Source organism: Adiantum capillus-veneris, chromosome 17, assembly GCF_014529385.1.
Source record: "Adiantum capillus-veneris isolate H3 chromosome 17, ASM1452938v2, whole genome shotgun sequence".
NCBI classification, from domain to species: Eukaryota; Viridiplantae; Streptophyta; class Polypodiopsida; order Polypodiales; family Pteridaceae; genus Adiantum; species Adiantum capillus-veneris.
In genome coordinates this window covers 101,209,906-101,224,977 of record NC_140947.1, presented here as the reverse complement: position 1 = coordinate 101,224,977, position 15,072 = coordinate 101,209,906, and the positions used below count along the sequence as shown (strand labels likewise).

General features: G+C 41.5%; 1 protein-coding gene and 1 pseudogene across 1 annotated transcript; one reads left to right on the top strand and one right to left on the bottom strand.

The window, feature by feature from the left end:
* The first annotated feature begins 10,395 nt into the window (after positions 1 to 10,395).
* On the top strand, positions 10,396 to 11,922 carry LOC147437788 (uncharacterized). Its single transcript, XM_086486002.1, has one exon. It carries the CDS (start codon positions 11,321 to 11,323, stop codon positions 11,711 to 11,713), a length of 393 nt encoding a protein of 130 aa, XP_086342128.1. The 5' UTR covers positions 10,396 to 11,320; the 3' UTR covers positions 11,714 to 11,922.
* Positions 11,923 to 12,647: 725 nt separating this feature from the next.
* LOC147437787 (uncharacterized) lies at positions 12,648 to 14,052 on the bottom strand (annotated as a pseudogene).
* Positions 14,053 to 15,072: the final 1,020 nt, after the last annotated feature.

The following is a 15,072-nucleotide window of genomic DNA, read 5'->3' as shown; positions in this document are numbered from 1 at the left end:
TAGAGGTCCCCCTCTCTCTCTAGCTCTTTGAAAGTGAAGGAAAAAAGGTGATGTGGCAAAAAGTACCACTTCCATTTTTTTTCCCATGCCACTACATCAAACTCATGCATAACCCCAAGCTAATTTTTTTTTAAAAAAAATCCAAAAACCCCATTTTTACCTATTTTCTAGTTGAAAGTTCCTCCCAACCTATATACATATTAGAAAAAACATTTTTTAACTTTTCTTTGACTGACACTCACTAGAAGGCCAATTTTGGAATTTTGCTTTTTTCTCCAAAAAAATGTCTCTCCCTTTCCTCTCCCCCTCCCTCTCTCTCTCCCTCTCCCTCTGCCTCTCCCTTTCCTCTACTCACTCTTAACTCTCTTTCTCTCCTTGCCCCCTCCCTCTCCCTTTCCTCCCACTTCTCCATTCCATTGCCTTCCTCCTTTGCATCCTTAGGTTTAGCAACCATAGTGCTCAACAATATCACAAACCATACATCCTGCACATCACAAGTGTGTATATTTGATTTTTAAAATCTGAATTTTGAAGCAATCCATGTGGCCACTAAAATTTTGAAACTAAATCAGAAAGCAAACTTAGGGGGAGGATTCCTTAAGCGACAACAATTGGATCCTTCAAAAGTAGGGGAAAGAGAAAGTCTCATTGGGGTGTTTAGATTGTTTTTCTTTGTTTGCTACTTCCTTTGTGGTTTGAAATGGACACTCGTCTTTTCTCTGCAGAGCCTGTAAATTTTAGTTATAGCTAAAAAATGAAATTGTAAAGTTTAGCTATAGTTGATAGTGGCTCTTATATAGTAAATGTACACCCTTCTCTTTTAGTGGTTGGAGTCTTATATTCTTCAAATGTTTTTTGATTGTCATTGATAGGATCAATGTTCTTCAAAAAAATTAGAGAAATACTTATTAAAGAACTACTCTAAATTTTGCGACTTCACATAAAGAGGTGTTCATCAATGTTTTGGCATTGCAACTCGGGGGTTTGGATGCTTTACCTGAGGTTCTCAACCCTCAAAATATGCACCCAAGGTAAAAGTTGAGGTTTAGTGCATCACTTATTTTGCATGGTATTCTAGGGGTTGAAAGGCCTTTTGAGGCTCTAAATAGTTGAAGTGGTTCCAATGATTTATCCATGTTACCGTTGCTTACACACTAATGACATCTGTTAGTTTAGGGGAAGTATGGCTCATGTGGTCAAAGGTTGCACCTGCACCATATCATGGTGCAAAGCATTGATTGCATATCCAAGCAAATAATTTGATGTTTTGTACAAAGTAACCACAAACGCTACATGATCATATATGGTATCCTTCTAATCATCGGTATCATTGATCTAGTTTTGGTCTCCAAGTCAATTTCCTAAGGTGTATCCACTTGAGTGTGTTTCAGGCGCTTTGGTGTTTTTTGTGGCTAGCATGTCAATCTTTCACATAATATCAAATTTTGGCTGAGTTTTGTGGCATAATTTCTTGTTCGCCAACCTAAAAGTTGGCACTAAGGTCTTGAGCCTCATTCATGGCACTAAGTTTAAAAACCTCGTGACAAATTTCACAAGTTTTCCACTTGGTCTTGTTGCTACAAGGTCAAGAAAAAAATTGGCACTAAGGTCTTAAGTCTCACTCATGGCACTAAGTATAAAAACCTCGTGACAAATTTCACAAGTTTTATGGCACGAAGCCTCACTCGTGGCACTAAGTTTAAAAACCTCATGAAAAATTTCGTAAGTTTTACACTTGGTCTTGTTGCCATAAGGAAAGAAAATATTTTCCAAAAAGATCAGAAAGCAAGCATATGGAGATTCTAAAGGTATATTACCTATATTCAAATTCTTTTACACAAAAGGTAAATTTCAAAATTTGTACGTGATCTTACACTAGACTAGGTGAGATTACACTAGACTAGGTTTTTTCCAAGCACTAGGCCATTTCAATACTCAGCTCGCCCCTCAAGTTTCAAACTTCTTTCTTAGCAGGCCATGGTGATCCTTCACCTTGTTAGGAATAGAAGATGCATGGTGATTTTTCATGTGATCTACGCTAATCCTAATAAGAGTCACTTCATTTAGACAACAATAGAGTACTTAGGTCACATTGTCTCTAGTGACGGTATTCACCCCGACCCCAAGAAGAGACCAATCAAAATTGGCCAATACCCAAGACCGTACACAAAGTTCGCTCATTTCTAGGTCTCTCTAGATTTTAAAGTAAATTTGTAAAGAATTACTTTCACATTGCAGTCCCTCTCACCTTTCTCACACGTAAGATCATCTTTCTGTGCTGAAATTCAATCTTTTGATGCTATGATTGATGCTTATGAAATAGATATGGATCTTTCCCATGCCTGGTCTGATTTAGTTGCCAATAATTACATGTCTCTTGGTGACTATTCTTTTGCAAATGGTTTTGTATTCTATCATCACAAGCTTTGTGTCACTACACACTTTAGAGAACTTGCAATTCACAAAAGGCATGCACATATGTATATGGGTCACCGTGGTATTCAAAGCACTCTATCTACTTGCACTGACTTTTTCTTCTGGCCTAACATGAAGCACAATGTTGCACAATTTATCTCACACTGCATTGTTTGTCAACATATCAAGCGACACCATGGGACTCGTGGACTTCTTATGCCACCACCTACTCCAAAGGGCCCTTGGGAAGATATTTCAATGGATTTTATCATAGGTTTTCCACCCACCTCCTCGCACAATGATATGATATGGAATGTCGTAGATAGGTTTACCAAGAAAGCCTATTTTGTTCCCTGCAAAAAGACTCTACCTGCACCTCAAGCTGCCAAAATGTTTTTGCATCTCATTTTTCCTCACCATGGTTTTCTTAAAGTCTTAATTTTTATCATGATTTGCAATCATTTTTTGTCTGCCCTGTGCACTAATCTAGGCTCCAAAATGGACTTTTGAAAGTAGTGGCCAGACCGAAGCTGCCAATAGTACTATACTTGACCTCCTTAGGACCTACACAATAGACAATGTAGCAAATTGGGACCAACACCTTCCTCTCCTCCAATTTGCTTACAACAACAGTCCCCACTCTACCACTAACAAAGCTTCGTTCGAGATTGTCTATGGTAAGAAAATTCATATCCCTATGACCACCATCACTAGTGATGTTCCTGCGGCCAACACCCTTATACAAGATCACGTTCGCATTTTGCAAGAAGTCACCATAGCTATCCAAAAAGCTCAAGCACGCTACACCGCACAAGCAAACAAAAAGCTTAAGTTCATTGAGTTCACTTTAAATGATTATGTTTGGTTGCTATTGAAAAGTGTCGTTTGAAGAACAATTAGCCCTTAGATTTTATGGTCCCTTCAAGATCACCGAAATCATTAAGCCCAACGCATACAGGCTTGACATTCCACATTATTGGTGCATCCACAGCTCTTTTCATGTTAGTTTGCTACGCAAATTTAAAAGGTACCCCACCTATTGCACCTGTTTTTGACAACCCGCACTTACTCAAAAATGATGAAGAATTTTAGTTCCCGAATCAATTTTTTTATCATGATTTCACTACTACAAGCACTAGTACACACTATCATAGATATCTTGTTAAATATAAGAATCATTGTGTCGAAGAATGTCAATGGCTTCCTGCAGCCACTTTAAGTCCCATGTACCATCACTTGATTTTTGCATACCACAATCACAGTAACGCATTTAGGCCTAACGAGGCACCTTAGGCAATGCATAGCATCAACTTTGGTGGAATGGTTTGATTCATCAAATGGAATGGAATACAATGACTGGACTTGATTGGTACATTGGTTGGTTTTTATGGAATTGATTCAAACACATGTTAGAGTTCCTATGTCTTTGATAGGAAGGTCTCTCTGTCATGCAAGTGATCTGGAAATTATTGTTGTTATCTACATGTGTGTTAAGAGTTCCAAAGCCTAGTGAGGCAGGACTCTCCGTGATATTTACATATGTAACTGGCCCACCCCATATTACTTTGCTATTGTTATGAACAATTGAGGTCAGCTGCTTTTGTTACCCCGGGGTATGTTATGGAATGGATTCTAAGAAGTTGGACACTAGCACTTATGGTCATGTGTGCATGATGTAGCGGGTCAAGTTAGCTGAGTCATGGGCAAGTGACTGACAGCAGATAGCAGGACATGGAATAAGCCAATAAGAATTAGGGTTTTTAATTATTTCAATAAAGTCTTCATTCCCAAAGTGGAATGTAAATAGACTCATTTATAAGCTGTCCCTTTTTGGAATTAATATAAATACATGCCTAGAGGAAGCCAGCTCACTCTAGGCATGGGGGAACGATTGCACTCTCTCTCTCTCTCTCTCTCTCTCTCTCTCTCTCTCTCTCTCTCTCTCTCTCTCTCTCTCTCTCTCTCTCGTTGTGTGTGTGTGTGTGTGTGATCGCGTACAATCTTGATTACGTGCTATGGGGTTAATCAGGTATGCATATTTGACATTTTATGGTTTGTATTGTATTATGTTAAATATTTCGTAGGGCTCTTTGCACCTTCACTTGCAGCAAATGTGGCCCCCATGACTGCTTGCCTTGATCTCACACACAAGCAAAGGTTGGAGACAAAGGTGGGAAATTGTTATATTCTATCATGCCAAGCTACCAAGCCGCTCGTTTTGGGTTTTATGAATGCTAAATGAAGTTGGATGTTAATACCATACCAACACAAAGGGAGTCTCAATAGGATTAAGAACATCCTCTTCAATCTACTTAGAGAGCATCTTGCCATCCAGAGTACTTATTGCATTTAGAAAAAAGCAGCGCATAAAGGAAACCTCCTCACATGCGATTTCATCATAATTGATCATACAGTCATGCAACTAAACATGCTTGCATAAACATCACCATCCACAACTCATAACAAGCCAATTCCACCACAGACACTTCACTCAGGTATAGACTCTTTGGATGGCCTTTGGGAAATGATATAGAAACCCCTTCCATCACTAAATGTGACTTGTTCTAGCATTATAGGGCTTGCAACATGAAATCTATCATTGGTTGGCGCTCTCTATTACGTTCAAGTTCTCCACCAAAAGACCAAAACTAGATTGTTGAATGTCTTGGGCATTACTTCTACTTCAATAAAAAAGAACCTTTGGTGAACAGTTGTAATAGCCAACAAATTGTCTCAAAGTAAAGGTTCTTCAATAGAGGGAGCAACTAGTATGAGAAGGTAGCCACATGATGAGGCACTCCATAAGAATTGCATGTTACCATATACATGTGGTAGTGATGTGTGTGAACACACTAAGGACCGCCTGGGCATTTTTCCCTCTTTAGGAGGTTTTTTCCCTCGTGTATTATATATATGCCCATTACACTAGGGCTATCAATCTTTCCATTGCACACTAAGTAATACACTCTCTATTGTGTGCCTTCAGCTTCCTTCGTCTTCTCCAAGCTGTGTGTGTTTTCCTGCAATCCTAATTCCAACAATTGGTATCAGAGCTGGTTGCATCCTCTCGGGCTTAGGTCCAGTAGCTCCAGCACACACCTGCTCGCTTTCTCCGATTTCTGTGAGCTTTGGTGAGCGCTCGCAGGTTAATTTTGGGCTAATCAGCCTCCGTTTCCACTACAAGTAGTGTTGCACATGCTATTTGGTCATTTTGTGCAAAATTTTTGTCAGTACCATTTTTTGCATAACAGGTCCCTTAAAGTCTTCAACGGTTTGTGTTATATAGCACATGTTATTCCTACTTTGTTTCTCCTCTTTTTGGGCAGTTTTCACATCAGGTGTAGGCATTTGCCATGGACAACAACAACACAGATGTGTTCAGGATGTTTGGCGTTGAGGACAGTTTGGATGGTTTTTACCCTATGTGGGCTTAGATGATGCAACATGTTCTTGTGTCAAAGGGCATTTGGAATATTGTGCAGGGCATTGATGTACGTCCTGAATATTCAGAGGATGTAGACGATGTTGAGAATGTTGTATGCCTTGTTGCAAGGATTGCTGCTGTTAGAGTTGATTTGCCTACGGCAAAACAAGCTCGTTGACATGTAAAGGATGCGCAAGCTCATGCGTTGATTGTGTTGTCTGTGAAGCACACCATTACTCCTCACATTTGTTCCGCAAAATCTGCAAAACATGTTTGGGATATTCTGGCTGGTCTTTATACAAGTCGCAATGAGGCAAAAATTGCATTGTTGCATAAAGAGTTGGAGTCAAAGAATATGCATGAGGAAGATGATATGGACACTTTCCTTACTGGTGTCAACGATATCAATGAGCAACTTATTTCTGCAGGTGAAGTCATTTCAAACAGTTCCCTTGTGCAGACTATTCTTGATGCCTTGTTAGATTCTTACAAGACTTTTGCTAATACTTGGAGACTTATGACCCAAGGAAATCTTGAAGTTGTCAAGTTTGATGCATTGTGCACATTGTTGTTGCAAGTGTCACTTTCCAGAAAAAACACGACTAGACAGCGTGCAGTTGAACAGGCTTTTATTGCTTCTCAAAGAAAGGGTGGTAGCAGCAATGCAACCACTTCCTAATGCTTATGCTAGCAGAAATTCGTCTAGAAATTCTTGTGATAAGGGAAAAAAGAAGATGCGTTGCCATTATTGTAAAGCTAATGATCACTTGATCAAGCAATGTCCTAAGTTGAAGGCCAAAGAGGCAAAGAAGGAAGAGGGTGGTTCCACTGCAAATGATGGTTCCACTACAAGTGCAGCTATTGTTGAGTCTTCTATGAAAGGAGATTGTGATGTGATGTTGATGTAGAATGGGCTTTTTGTGTAGAATGTACCTATAATCCTGTTGTCCATGATGCATGCATGTCAGTTGTTGCAGATTCACATGTGTGGTATTTTGACAGTACTATAGAGCACATTACCTCACATTGTGATTTGTTCACCTCTCTTGAGTTTGTCCCTCATGGGAATTCAGTTATTTGTGCCAACAATGCCTCTTATCTAGTTCAGGAGTTGAAAAGATTGTGCTTACTACTGCAAATGGTAATTATTTTCCACGCGTTGATGCACTTTATGTACTTGGGATCAAGAAGAATATTTTGTCCGTATGTGCACTTGCCAGTCTTGGTCTTGTAGTCAAATTTGTGGATGATAGATGTACAAGTACATGATCTCAGTTTCAATGATGAAATTGTTGCATCTGGCTTTTCATTTGTGGGTTGTATAAGCTCACTTTGTATGACAATTGTGGGTAGAATTTTTCAAATGAAGTTTTGGATTCAAAGGCTATTTCATATGCAAAACTTTGGCATGCACGTTTTGGTCATCTGAATTTTGCCAGTTTGCTACATTTGCAAAAATCTGATATGGTTTCTTCTTTGCTGCCTCTTGAAGCACCTATCAAAGACATTTGTGAACGTTGTATTTTGGGTAAGATGCAGCGTTCAAAGTTTCCAAAGGATGGTTCGGTTAGGGCCACATGCAGGTTGTAGCTTGTGCATAGTGATGTTTGTGGGCCATGCAAACTCTGTCCTTGGGCAATTACCTTTACTTCGTGACTTTCGTTGATGATTACTCCAGGCATGCATGGGTATTTCGGCTTAAAGCGAAGTCCGAAGTATTTATGTGCTTCAAAAAATTTCTAGATATGGCTGAAAATGTCTCAAAATATACTATGAGCACCCTCCGTTCCGATCGAGGGGGGAAATGGTGTTGATGAGAGGAAAAATATGTCACTTACGAAAATGGCACAATGTATGGTCAAAAGTCAAGCTTTGCCACATTCTCTTTGGCTTGAGTCCATCAAGTGTGCCACTTATGTACTAAATAGGTGTCCTACAAAAGATTTGCAGTCTATTACTTCATATGAAGCATAGCATGATAAAACTTGCCTTCTATTGAGCACATGCGTGTTTTTGGCTGTTTGGCATATGCTTTGGTGCCACAAACACAACGCAAGGCTATCAAATGTATTTTTGTTGGTTATAGTGCTGAAAGCAAAGGTTACCGATTGTATCATCGGCAAACAAAGCGTATTCTGGTTTCACGGGATGTAGTGTTTGTGGAAGATTCTGTTCAGTCCTACTAGAGATAGTAATGTAAGCTCACAAGACATTTATAACACTTTGTTGCCTCTTTTCAATGGTGGAATTTTGAATGTAAATTCCAATGAGAAAAATGTATAGCCTATGGGGGTTTCTAAAAATGTTACAGATCAGCCTATCTCACTGATGCAGATGTACATGATGAGGAAAGGGCTGAAAATAAGCAGGCTGGAGGTATGCCAAAATGGTTGGTGCATACATTGTGTGACAATAAATTGGACGCACCTTTGTCTAGTCATTCTCGTTCAGGCTCTCGCCATGCATCTTATGCATTAGATTGTTATGCTTTGGCTATGTCTAGCTTACATGATGTTGAGGAACCTCTGTCTTTTGATGAAGCACAGAATTTAGGAAATTGGATGGCTGTCATGCAATAAGAATATGATGCACTTATAGAAAATGACACATGGACTTTATGTGATTTGCCTCCTTGCAAAAAGGCCATTGGTACAAAGTGGGTTTACAAGTTGAAACGCAAGCCGGATGGTGAGATTGATCGCTATAAGGCTCGACTTGTTGCAAAGGGTTATGCACAACAAAAATGCGTAGATTATAAAGAGACTTTTTCTCCCACTTGTTGTTTGACTATTGTGAATTTTCTATGTGCATTGGCAACTCATTTTGGTTGGGATGTACATCAATCAGACATTGTTACGGCTTTCTTGAATGGTGACATATTTGAGGAAGTCTATGTACTGTAGCCTCACGGTTTTGTCAAGATTGGACAAGAGGATAAGGTGTGCAAATGTAACAAAGCTTTGTATGGGTTGAAGCAATCTCCTCGTGCTTGATATGAGAAGGCTGACACTCATTTGGTCAAACAAGGCTTTTGTAACAATGCAACAGAAAGCACATTGTATGTAAAGCGTGAGGGTGATGTACTTCTCATTGTGGTTCTTTATGTAGATTATTTGCTGATCACTGGACCAAATGAGAGACATGTTGCTAAATTTAAGGCTGATTTAAATGCTACTTTCAAGATGAAAGATTTGGGGTTGTTGCATCATTACTTGGGTATACAATTTAAGCAATGTGATGGTGGTATTTCCTTGTGTCAAAAAAGTTAAATAGAGACATTGCTATGTAAGTTTGGACTTGAGGACTGCAAACTATTGCCACTCCCGTGGAAACACATTTGAAATTGAGTCTTCATAATGCTGGTGATCTTGCAGATGTCACTCTTTACCAAACTATGCCTCATTTCTGTATGCAACACGAGGCCGGACATCCAGTTTGTAGCTTCATAGGTCAGCAAATTTATGCATAGCCCAGGGTCTAAGCATTGGCAGGCTATCAAGAGGATTTTACTCAGAGCCCATTGGCAGTTGCGAGGAACCCAATTTTTCAAGCTTGCATAAATCATCTTGAAGTGCATTACCACTATGTTAGGGAGAGGCTCTCAGCAGGAGAGATCAGCTTGGCTTATGTGCCAACACAGGACAACCTTGCAGATATTTTCACAAAGGCATTGTTTTGTGAGAAGTTTGAAGCTTTTCGCAAAGCTTTGGGCTTACTCTCCTTTGTGAACTGATCATGTCCTCAGGGCATGGAACTTCCCTTTACTCTATTTGCTATCTCTCATTCAACGCATCACTCCAGGGGGGATTTGTTACCATATACATGTGGTAGTGATGTGTGTGAACACATTTAGGACCGTCATGCATTTTTCCCCTCTTTAGGAGGTTTTTTTCCCCGTGCATTATATATACGCCCATTATACTAGGGCTAGTAATCTTTTCATTGCAGACTAAGTAATACACTCTCTATTCTGTGCCTTGAGCTTCCATTGTCTTCTCCAAGCTTTATGTGTTTTTGTGAAACCCTAATTTCAACATTGCACAACTAGAAATCATAGCCTACCTTCACCTTTGAACTCACTCACACACACTCCACACTTTGCACCTGTCTAAGAGAAGCATCCAACATGATTGTAATTCTAACCTACAATTGCTCCCATAAAAATTCAAGAGATGCAATTTCCAAAACCATACAAACAAATCCCTATCTAGAAATCCTAATCTTTTAATATTTGTGTGGGAGAAACTTACCTACGCCAACTACAATTACAAAAAGTAGCAGAAAGAATAACACAACACGATAAAAATGGGTATAATTCTTGAGTCAAGTCGAGTAAATTCACCTTTTTCTTCATTTCCTCAATGGCATGCAAGACATAGTCAATCTACAATGACGTGCTTTATGTGAGGTGGTGATTTGACCTATCCATTAGCGTATGAAGATTTCAAAGTTTACAAATTTTGTTTAGCCTGGCATACATAGGCAAATCCATGATAAGAAGGCATAGACTCGCCATAATCATCCATAAGACAAGATAACATTAGCTCCATTATGTATGTTATTGACTAAATACTACAACATATATCATCACCATGTCTACCACCAATAGTTGGAAGGTTTCTTACATTTAATCAAGCTTGTCTTTCAAAGAATGGCTCGCATTATCTGGAATAGGAACCATGAGCAAGCATGGTTTCTCACTAATTAGCATAATGGTCTACCAGCAACAAATTTTGTTTAGCTTGGCATACACAGGCAAATCCATGATAAGAAAGGCATAGACTCGTTGGAAAGGGGGAAATGGGAAACACCCAGCACATAATCTGACTGCCTCTATATAGCCCAGTGATTAGACAACACCCCTATCCCCTATTTAACACACACCTTGATACACAATCTGCAATCTACTATTTCCCTTGCCCGAACCCAACCAACCCTAATTGCACATCTCAATTCACAAAGCGCATCATGATGGCTATTGCTTATAACCCCTCAGAGCACCGTATAATTGTACGTATGTAATAGAAAATAGGCTGACACGTGAAGATACTTCTATGATCACTGGCACATACTGCATTCAAATAGAGAGCCCCATACACTCAACACATACCAGAACTTGTATCCTTTATTCACACCATACTCGCACCCGAACAACTTGGACACATGACCCATAGTACATAAGCACGAGATAGAAAGAGGAAATAATGGATATCACTCAAAGGGAATTGACATAAACTCGAGCATGCGGTACAGTGACAAATTCCTCTGAAAAAACACACTTCTTGGTGGGAATTTTAGAGAATCACAATGAATGGCAAAAGAGAGAGCTCGACAGGATTCCCCTCTCCTTCTCATGCAGCCTTAGAGTTGGGTGCTGCATCTTCTCTGTAGGATGCAAACCTTCCCAAGCCTATGGCTTGTCTTGCTCCCTTTACTTTAGTGCTCCACTCCAACACTTGCTACCGGCCTTAGCTCTCCCACATGCCCCGTCATCCATTCATCTCATGGTGGCTCTTGGTGCTCTCAGACCCTAGCACTTCTGCAGACCTTGCCTGCTCTCAGCCTTCTCCCTCCAGCGGGTTGCCCTCGCCGCTTTCTCTCCTTGTTGTTGATGGCCCCTGGCTTGGTCTCCTGCTCACGGCATCTGGATGGCCTCCAACCCACAGCCTTTCTACTGCTCCAAGCCCTTGTAATGCCGCCCTCTTCACTCTTGCCATCCACCGACCCATGCTCTGTCCAACAGGCCCTGCCCCTACACCTCCTGTGGCTCTGCACCAGCCCTCGATCATGGCCTCATGTGGTCCTCCCCACCTGCAGATCTCGCAGCTCCTCTTCATCCTCCTTGTTCCTTGGCCCACGGCATCGCGTCCTTGACAGGTTCACGGCCCTCTGTAGTAGCGTCCTGAGCTGCTCGTCATCGGTCCCAACCTCTCCTGGCTTCACTCACCTGTCGGCTTGAGCCCCCCTCGGCCCGTCTACTCGCCACCTCTGGCCGCCTCATGCAACTGCCACGCGCTCCTGTATTGAACCGGCCCTCCCACTATCCATATGGCGTCGCCATCCCATGCAGACCAGTAGTCGCCGTGCAGTCCACAACTCGTTTTTTTTCCTGTCATAAACTTTGAGTCGTACCCACTTACAATAGCCTCGGATGGACAAGATGCAGCCTATTCAACTTCAAGCACATAAAAAACCTTGAACTCTCTGAGCTTGAGCAATCATTCTGCACACACGACACCACCTGATGGAAAAACCCACCGATCTTTAGAATCCTTAAGCACTTTGACCATTAAAGCTTCTGAACCATATTTGACCTATTAAATGACTAATTTGGCATACATATCCCAAGGCTGCCTTGTCCCTACTGCATCTAGGAGAGGCTCAAGCACACCGCCGTCATCCTGCTTAGTTCCATATACCTACTTCTCGCTTCTCAATGGGTAGACAAGATTTGGTTGCACCATCATTGCCCACCCCCTCGTTGAGCATTCATGCTCAACCACAGTATTATTTAGGTAAAAGAAGACTGCATATGTAAAATAGGTGATATAGTGGCTATATAGATAGGATAGAGATAGAGAGAAAGTCGTCTACTATTGCATCACCCGCCAGGGTCAAATGGAAAGCTCGAAGCTTCCCCAAGCATGATGTATAGTCCACCTGGATCAAAAGGAAAACATTGGCCGTGGCCATCCACCTGTAAAGCATGCACACTGCAGAAGCCCCTCTTTACATATGTAGGCCAATAGACACGCCCCCCTTCCAGCTCTTCATAGCATGGAGCTTTGTCACCCTGCATCCATAATCCTTACTGCCAATCATAAGCATACTTGCGATCACTTGAAGCACCGGTACCAGAAGCCTCTATCATGGCATCTGCTATAGAACCCTCCGTATCATCCTCTTTATCATATGAGTATTGAAACTTGCATAGTACATCCTGCAAAGTAACCTCCAATAATAACACATGTATCCATAGCATCACATAAAATAGCAAGACCTTGCCATTTGCCTCCACTTGCTGCATAGCCAAGCAAACTTGTTTGCCTTGCAAACCTATATCCAAACCCTCTGTAAACGGCTCCAAGGCCACCTTTTCATACTCAAGACTATGACCTGCTAGAGATTCAACCTGTTCTTCAAATACCTCATCACCTGCAAGTTTGGTGGCACCTTCCTCTTTGCATGGAGCATCACCCTTATAGGCTGCACCTGTATCTGTTTCCATAGAGTCATGTGCCGGAGCTAGCTCTCCATGGCCACACACAAACTCTGGAACTTCAAAGTACACCTTGACATGCCCATCAAGGTAAGGTTGCCCCACCCCATAGACAAATCAACTTGACCTACCACTGCTTCTGTGCCTAGCTCCTGCAAGTCATCCTCAAAAAACTTCCCTTCAATTAAGTCGGATGCACAATCAAACCATACCTCTTTCTCCAATATGGACTCACCATCACAAGACACCAGATAGGATTGCTCGACTGGCCTGTTCACACAAGGCATCTCCACACTTGCACTATGCTCCTCTTTTACCTTCAAATGACTGACAGGAAACACGTACACATCTTTCTCCACCTCATCTACATGAAAAACATCATAAGTTTCATACCTAGAAGACATAAATTATGTCTCCCATGTAGCATCTATGTCCAAACTACTGCTAGAGCTATGAGAGCTATCGGACTCCTCTTTTGATCTTGCCGATTCTTGTACCACTGTTACTTTCCTTGTTGTTGGTTCTGGAACTGACACCTCTTCTTTAAGATCTTCTATCACCTCGTCCTCTTGAGGAAGCAAGCTGGGTGGCACTCTGAATATGCCTCGCTGTATCGTTTGAGACCTGGTTGGCACTTCTTCTATCTCCTCTATCCTGGCATCACCTTCATGTGCTTTGATCAAATGCATATCAAGAAAAGAAAGGGCTTTTAACTTTTGATGCTCTTTAATTTGTTTGGGCTTAGGTCCACTAGCTGCCGTGATTGTAGATTGCAACAATCCTGCCTCCATTTTCTTCTTCATCTTTCGACTCTTTGCTCTCGGCACTCTGACAGCTTCATCAAAGGTCCTTGGATCTTCATAGTCCACTCTCTCACGAACATAGGGATGCAAGCAAGATAGAAATTTTTCCAGCTTAAAGTATCCCGGATTTGTTGCTTGGGTAGCAGCCGCAAAATCCCCCCAATAAGCTTCAAATCTATCAACAAAAGCATCAAAATTTGCACTTACGTCCCGCTGCAAGCCTTTGATCTTTGCATCTGCTTCCAAAGCTGACACCACCTTTGTAAAAATTGCTCTTGAAATCCGATCCAATTCTGCTTGTGCACATCTTCTAAGCCATCGAACCAAACTTTTGCTTTACCTCGCAGCACCAAAGGTAGAGTCTGGAGCTTTGCTTCATCACCTGACATCTGCAATACTGTCAACATAAATAGCTCAAAATCGGCAATCCAATCGTCAACATCTTCATCTCCTTTGAACATTGGAACAAATTCCTGCTTCATCTTGACTCACGAACACTTTGTTAGAAAGCAATCAGTGGGTTCTCAGTGGGGGCACCACAAGATGGAAAGGGGGAAAATGGGAAAACACCCAGCACATAATCTGAGTGCCTCTATACAACCCAGCGATCTGACAACACCCCTATCCCTTATTTAACACACACCTCGATACACAATCTGCAATCTACTATTTCCCTTGCCCGAACCCAACCAACCCTAATTGCACATCTCGATTCACAAAGCACATCATGATGGCTATTGCTTATAACCCCTCAGAGCACCGTATAATTGTACGTATGTAATAGAAAATAGGCTGACGCGTGAAGATACTTCTATGATCACTGGCGGCGATGGCTTTAGCGAAGATCTTGTAGATGGTATTGAGCATAGTGAGCGGACGCCAGTTGGACAAAATGTCCCTCGGCCCCCTTTTGTGCAGAAGCTTGATTACTCCAGTGTTAATGGCATAGGGCAAAGCTTCATGAGTCACAGACTCCTCCCAAACTTTCAGAATGAAAGGTGTAAGTAGGTCTTTGAACGTCTGAAAGAATTCAGAGGGAAGCCCATCGAGTCCAGGTGTTTTCCTGGGTTTAAGGGCTTCGATGGCAGTGTGGATTTCAACTAGGGAGAGAGGTGCTTCCAGCAACTGGGAGGTCTCTTGCGAGATAACCTTAGTTCGGGCTTTCTGGACCAGGGCTTTGCTGGAGTCGACTTCAGGAGAGATGTGCTCAC